Source organism: Cibotium barometz, chromosome 52, assembly GCF_041138505.1.
Source record: "Cibotium barometz isolate CiBa-2024 chromosome 52, ASM4113850v1, whole genome shotgun sequence".
Classification (NCBI taxonomy): domain Eukaryota; kingdom Viridiplantae; phylum Streptophyta; class Polypodiopsida; order Cyatheales; family Cibotiaceae; genus Cibotium; species Cibotium barometz.
In genome coordinates, this window is record NC_141097.1 from 14,137,888 (window position 1) to 14,144,591 (window position 6,704).

The 6,704-nt window shown below is 38.1% G+C and overlaps 1 protein-coding gene across 3 annotated transcripts; it reads right to left on the reverse strand.

Annotated features, from left to right (window-relative positions):
• Positions 1-367: 367 nt before the first annotated feature.
• Positions 368-5,728, reverse strand: LOC147608835 (uncharacterized). Of its 3 annotated transcripts, none has more exons than XM_086788795.1 (4): positions 5,237-5,728; positions 3,992-4,345; positions 3,756-3,855; positions 368-562 (listed from the first exon to the last, which is right to left on the reverse strand). In XM_086788795.1, the coding sequence occupies exons 1-3, from the start codon at positions 5,594-5,596 to the stop codon at positions 3,793-3,795; spliced, it is 777 nt and encodes a 258-aa protein (XP_086644921.1). In that variant the 5' UTR covers positions 5,597-5,728; the 3' UTR covers positions 368-562; positions 3,756-3,792. The 3 variants fall into 3 exon arrangements, with proteins under 3 accessions (XP_086644921.1, XP_086644919.1, XP_086644920.1); XM_086788793.1 differs by having other exon boundaries at positions 3,752-3,855; XM_086788794.1 differs by lacking the exon at positions 368-562 and adding an exon at positions 3,577-3,721 and having other exon boundaries at positions 3,752-3,855.
• Positions 5,729-6,704: the final 976 nt, after the last annotated feature.

Genomic DNA, 6,704 nt, shown 5'->3' on the forward strand with positions numbered 1-6,704 from the left:
AAAAATTCCATGATGCATCTTTTTATGCATAGAAATTAATTTTAATAATTAATATCAGTGATATCCATGCGTATTCATAAGTGAATATGTACATGGAGTAAATTAAAATATTTCTTTTAGAATGCATAAACGGTGGGAATTACTCTTTTGAAATAACATAAAATTAAACTTTCTTTTCTACAAAATTCTAGAAAATTTCACTATAACCTCCTTTGTATGGCCTTAATTTTGAATTACCTCCCTCTAGACATTTTCTCTCTCTATGCCAAAACAGATAGAAACAAGATCTGTTATTATTCTGAAAAAGAGATTGATTACAGGGGAAGAAATTGGACATCTTGTAACATCAAGAATCTCCATATCATCCTCTAAACCACTTTCACTATCCTCCATGTCGAGGTCTTCATCATCTGCATCACACTGAGTAGGAGAGCCAAATATTTCTTCCATGAGCTCCTCTATCGATTTGTTCGTTGATCTTCTAGTCGGTAATATGTTCTGCTTGTCTTTGTGGTTGCCATAAATCTCTATCAAAGTGCGTTTACTTGGTTTCAATTGGACTCTGAAAATCAAAAGGATAGCATAATATTGCTCTGAGGCTTTCCCCCACACACACACACACATAGTTGTAGGTTGTAGCCCCTCTCTCTCTCTCTCTCTCTCTCTCGGCGAAGCACTGGCTAAGTCGGGAGTTGGAGCAGCCTGACTCCTTACCTTTTTTCCCCACCTTCAGTTTCGTGCCTACTACCAAAGGTTGAACGTTAGATGGGCTTGCGAACATGACGGAACCTGGTCAGCCCTTAACTGATCACACTGACTCTACTGCCAAAAAATCATAGAGCACAATGAAGCACCGGCCGTAGTACACCACAAGCTCGATAGGGCAGAGAGCACGTAATCCACCTCCTCTTCGCAGTTCAAGTTCTCGAATCTCAGCTTTATATATATATATATATATATATATATATATATATATATTTTTCTATATATATATATTTCTATATATATATCCTTGACACCCTAGCATGTATTCTAAGGCCTTTTTGGACACCTTACATATTTTCCTTAGGCTTCACATGACCCCTTAGCTCAAAATAGAGGGGCTTTTCTCACGCCAAAATATGGAATGATGCCCAACATGGGCTTCAAATTTTCAGGCCTGGGCTCAATTGAGTGATTTTTTTTCATTGTTTATGCCAAAAACCAAAATTTTGCATTACAAAATCCTCTTCAATCCACCCCTCAAAATCAAGCAATAATTTGACAGATTTGTGCATACGTGTATGCAATTAGGGTGATTATCCTCCTCCAAACGCAATGGCAGTGTCCATTTCATCAAAATCCATCTCCACTTTTTATGCCAAAAACCAAAATTTTGCATTACAAAATCCTCTTCAATCCACCCCTCAAAATCAAGCAATAATTTGACGGATTTGTGCATACGTGTATGCAATTAGGGTGATTGGCATGCTTTGAACGTAATGACGGGGTTTATTTTATCAAAATCTCATGATTTTGTGCTCAATTGAGCAATTTGTTTTTTCAAATTTCTTAAAAAAAGAGTACAAAATTAAACAAAAATTAACAAAATTAACCAAACAAACCTGAAATTGCAAGGATTAAGAGTAACAAGAAGTGATTAGAAACATGAAAAACATGAAATTGATACAAAAAACAACAAAAACACATGATTTTAAGAGATTTTTTGTTAATTGAATCCTTCCTTTTCTCGTTAGTAACCCAAATCAAGCATGTAAGCAATGAAAGGATGCTTGGCAAGAGATTGGTGTCCCGACAATGGAACTATTTATGTCAAGCCTTTTGACCACTCAATGGGACTCTTCTCTCATGCCTGGGAGAGCCTAGATTCCAACCAAAACCAATATACCATGGGAAACATGCATTGCATTTATGTCAAGCCTTTTGACCACTCAATGGGACTCTTCTCTCATACCTCGGGGAGCCTAGATTCCAACCAAAACCAATACACCATGGGAAACATGCATTGCATTAGCAACGCAACTCTCGCAATTTATACTTGGCTCATAATGTTCACAATTGGCTGACCAATGTAAAAAATGAGGTCCTAGTGCATCCAAGTCTGCCTACACTAGTGCAAACACCTTATCCTAGTTAGTAACTCCAACCTTATTATCCCATGGTACGCCTTTCATATATAAGCAGCAATCACACATGTAAAATAATCCATTACAAGATAAATATGAATTCTCTAGTGCCTAGCCAGTCAAAATATATAGTGGCCGACCGCAGTGTCATAGAAGTCTTCAACAAAGTCTTCGACGACACTTAACAACGTGCCTTTTTGTAGTCTTTTTTTAGCTTTTTTAAATTCATATAAAGTTGGTAATAGCATCATAAAAGATAATTTCAAGTTTGAAAATTATTCACATTTATGCACAATAAATAAAAGTAAGTGTTTCTTATTTTATCAATTACTTGATAGTAATCTTTTCATTCTCTTTAAAAACTTTTGCAAGATATTAAAACAACATAAGGTGAAAGTTTTGTATAGTCTACCATGCTCAAAAGTACAATAATATGGGATTATTTCAAGATTAAAAAATATTCACATTTATACAAAATAAATAAGAGTAACTATTTCTTATTTTGTCAATTAATTGATAGTAATTGTTTTACTCTCTTAAAACATTTGAGATCTTGAAACAATATAAGGTGAAAGTTTTATAAACTCTACCATGCTTAAAAGTGCATGTGCAAATGGGGTTATTATATGTTCCTATCATCAACATTATTGAGTGGAAGGATCTTTAACTATTAACACCTATGACAAAAAAAAATGGCATAATTAAGTGCATTAAGTCAAATATATACATGAGAGTTCAACCAATGATGGGTAGACAAGGACTTAGTATGCATAAAGGTTCATGCATGCATGCATGTAAAGTGTTGCTATTTATGGTGTTAGTTCCTTTGTTTCTTTTATAACTATTATAAAAAAATATAGTGAGATATACTTTTTAAGGAAGGCATTCAAAGCTATTTATGGTGTTAGTTCCTTTGTTTCTTTTATAACTATTATAAAAAAATATAGTGAGATATACTTTTTAAGGAAGGCATTCAAAGCTAGAATAAATACTAATTTAAGCACATGATCTAAAAATTTATTATTTTGATGCATCCCATTTAGTGATTTGAAGCAGTGATAATGTGGCTTCACAATCATGGAATTATGAATATGTGATTGTCCAAAACTTTTGATTGTGTCATTGAAAGTGAAAGAAGGAAGGTGTAAATCTATTTGATGAGATTTGATACATACAATGGAGCTGTGCATGTGTAGATGCTATGGAGCCCTGATAAGGATGCGAGACACCTACATGGTTATTGAATTAAATGCATTCATTTATATCTTACAAAGAGCTTAATTTTAGCATCATATCCATAACTAACATAGCTTAACAAATAATGTAACTACTTTAAGTTCATTACATTGGCAAGAAGCATATCAATTTATGGAAATGTTAGATGCATAAGGTTGTCGACATGATAATATCTCTACTAGAAAATAAAAAATTATAAAAGAGAAAAGATATATTTGAATGAGAAACACTTTTTTCTCCTCTTTAATAGATAGTATACAATGAGTCAACATGTTTTTGAATACATCATTGGCTAATACACTTGAGTGGAAACACTGTTAACAATGAACTTTTTTTCCCAAGTGTTAAAAACATTATACCTACAAGGAGAAACTTTCAAAACATTATACCTACAAGGAGAAACTTTCAAGCTTGGAGTAGCCTTAAAACCTTAGGTTGCCAAAGCATAGAGCTTCGATCTTAGCTCCTCAATAGGAAATTGAAGATGTTGTGCCTATCATAATAACATCCCAAAAGGTCATTAGTTTAGTTAAGATCTTTTAAAATTTGATTAGTTTGTTAATATATAATAAACCTATAAATTAGAGTGGCTTTGTAAAAACCTAAAGTTAAGGGTTTGGAAGTCTCACATTTGCAAGAATGGTATACAATATTGTTCCTTGACCTTGTGAGCGATTAGCACTTGTTACCTCCAAACCCATATGCTCTAGTATGTGCAAGAAGTTGGAGAAGAGGTTTCCTCTTGTCTCATGGCAACCAATATTGATGTTGATAATGTTATCTTTGGCAAGTGCAAGCTCTACATGAGGTGCTTCAAGATTCAGATCATTATGGGACAAGTTATTAATTGGTATCTTTGTTGTGTTGTTTTCAGTGGACTTGATTGATTTCAAGATTCTTTCCTTTCGTTGTAGAACATGGAGCTGTCTCTCAAGCGAGTGGATGTATGCGCAAGTGCGATCAATAATTGAGCATCGATCGATCTGAAGAATGAGTTGCAAGAAAAGCATAGCTTTGTTATTTGTGAACAAAGTTTCTAAACATACATGAGAGAACAAAGAGGATGATTTCGACCACACCATGCGACACTTTTGACACAAATACGGAGGGCATCAAATGGTAAAAATTCAATCGAGACAAAGGGAACCTTTGAAAGCAAATGTTTGAAGGGGTGCAAATTTAAGTGTAAACTTTGTGTTTTATTGCAAAGTTAGGATCCTAAATTAGAATAATCGTTATTGCAAACCCGCCCTCCCACCGACCCACCTAGCCACCCACACACACACACACACACACACACACACACAATAGAAAACATTTTGTAAAATTGGGATCCTAAATATCGTTGTTGCAAACCCCACCACCCTTGCCCCCCCCACCCCCCCCCCCACACACACACACAATAGAAAACATTGTTGTAAAGTTAGGATCCTAAATTAGAATAACCGTTGTTGCAAACACCACTACCATCCACCCAACAGTTCCCCCTCCCCCCCCGCCCGCCCCCCCGTCCCCTCCCCAACACACATACACACAAATTAGAATAACCATTGTTGCAAACACCACCACCCCACCCCCCAACACACAAATTAGAATAACCGTCGTTGCAAACACCACCACCAGCATCACCAACTACCCCCCCCCCCCCCCCCCGCCCACCCCCCCACACACACATACACACGCACCCAAAAAAACACATATACACCCAAAAAAACACACACACAAACTCAAAAAAAAACAGAAAAAGTGCACACATACCCCCTCTCCCACAAAAGTGAACAAACACATTTTTATTTGGCTCTCCAAGTTCGCATTTCTAATTAAGGTTATGGTGCCTAAACAAGGCACAACACGTGTGAACGATGGGCACTCACATGGGGGGCATCGCCTGGAAGCAAAGCTCGCAAGGTGTGGAAGAGGCGAGTCATGTGTCGGCGCCGCAAGCCCTCGGAAGCGACGCCGTTACGCAGGAACGCTCGCTTGGAGATGAGGGCGGAGAGGCAGGCGCGGGCGAACGCCAGCTGCTCTTGGTCCACGTGGGGCAGGGGAGAGCCGTCGGATGGGTTCCGCTGATCTCTTGGACGGTGCTGTGGAGGCGCGATGATCTTGAGGTTAAGGGGGTTGGAGGTGGGTAAGGGCGGGGGATTAGGGTTATAATCTTGTTGATTAGGAGGGGAGGGAGCGAGGGCGTCGCCCAAATGGAGCTCGCCATGAAAGCTGGAGTAAGAAGCCATTAATACACTAATTAACGCACTAATGAAGACACCACCAAGCTAGCAAGCATGAAATAAGCCATTAATACACTAATTAACACACTAATTAAGACCCTACCAAGCTAGCAAGCATGAACTAGACAGTGGCCAATGTGGCTTTTAAAACCCAATTTCCCCCATGGCTGCTCCTGTGCCCAATTAAAAGCATGTCCCAATCGTCCCACAGGCCACGATCTCCTTGCCTCTCCCTCGCTTTTAATTTTGGTGCCCTCGTGAATACCCACCCCTTTACAACTTAATTACCATGCACGTGTGATTACCACCCCCTTTAATTTTGTTGCCCTCCCCTTGATGACAACTTAATTACTATACACATGTGTTTACCAACCAATTTAATTTTGTTGCCTACCACCCCTTTATGACAACTTAATTACTATACACATGTCAAGTACAACCCCTTTAATTTTGTTGCCCTCTTTTTTTTTTTTTCAAAATCAGGCAATTGAATTATAAAGAAGAGGGGCAAAATTACATTGACGTGCCACGTGGACACGGCACGTGGTCTTGCATGTTGCGAAAATAGAAGATTTACAAGATCTGGTATCCTATGCATGAGCGACCACTTGGCGCACACCAAGCACGTGGTGGCGTGTGCGCCGCGTGGGAGGGGAGAAGAGCAAACAGCAAGATGAAGAGCCTCAACCTTCGGCCAGCGCGTGTGAAGGAGCCGACGGCGAGGCGAAGAAGGAAGGCAGGAGCAATTTTGTTGCCCTCTTGAATACCACCCCTTTATGACAATTAATTACTATACACATGTCAAGTACAACCCCTTTAATTTTGTTGTCCTCTTGAATACCACCCCTTTATGACAACTTAATTACTATACACATGTGATTACCTCTAAAGCCCTTACCCCTCCTGCCTCTTTCAGTCCTTCTGTCCGGTTCATAGTGATCATCACATCAATGTTCGAAAAAAATAAAGTATTTTTCCAAAAAGTGGAAAACCTTCATGTAAAAATTGTGAAAGTATTTTTACAGGAAAATCTTAAAATCTCAAGGTTTTTGTTCTATAAGTTCTCAAAATCTCGAGTATTTGTTACCTTCCAGTTTTAAACTAAAAGGTATTT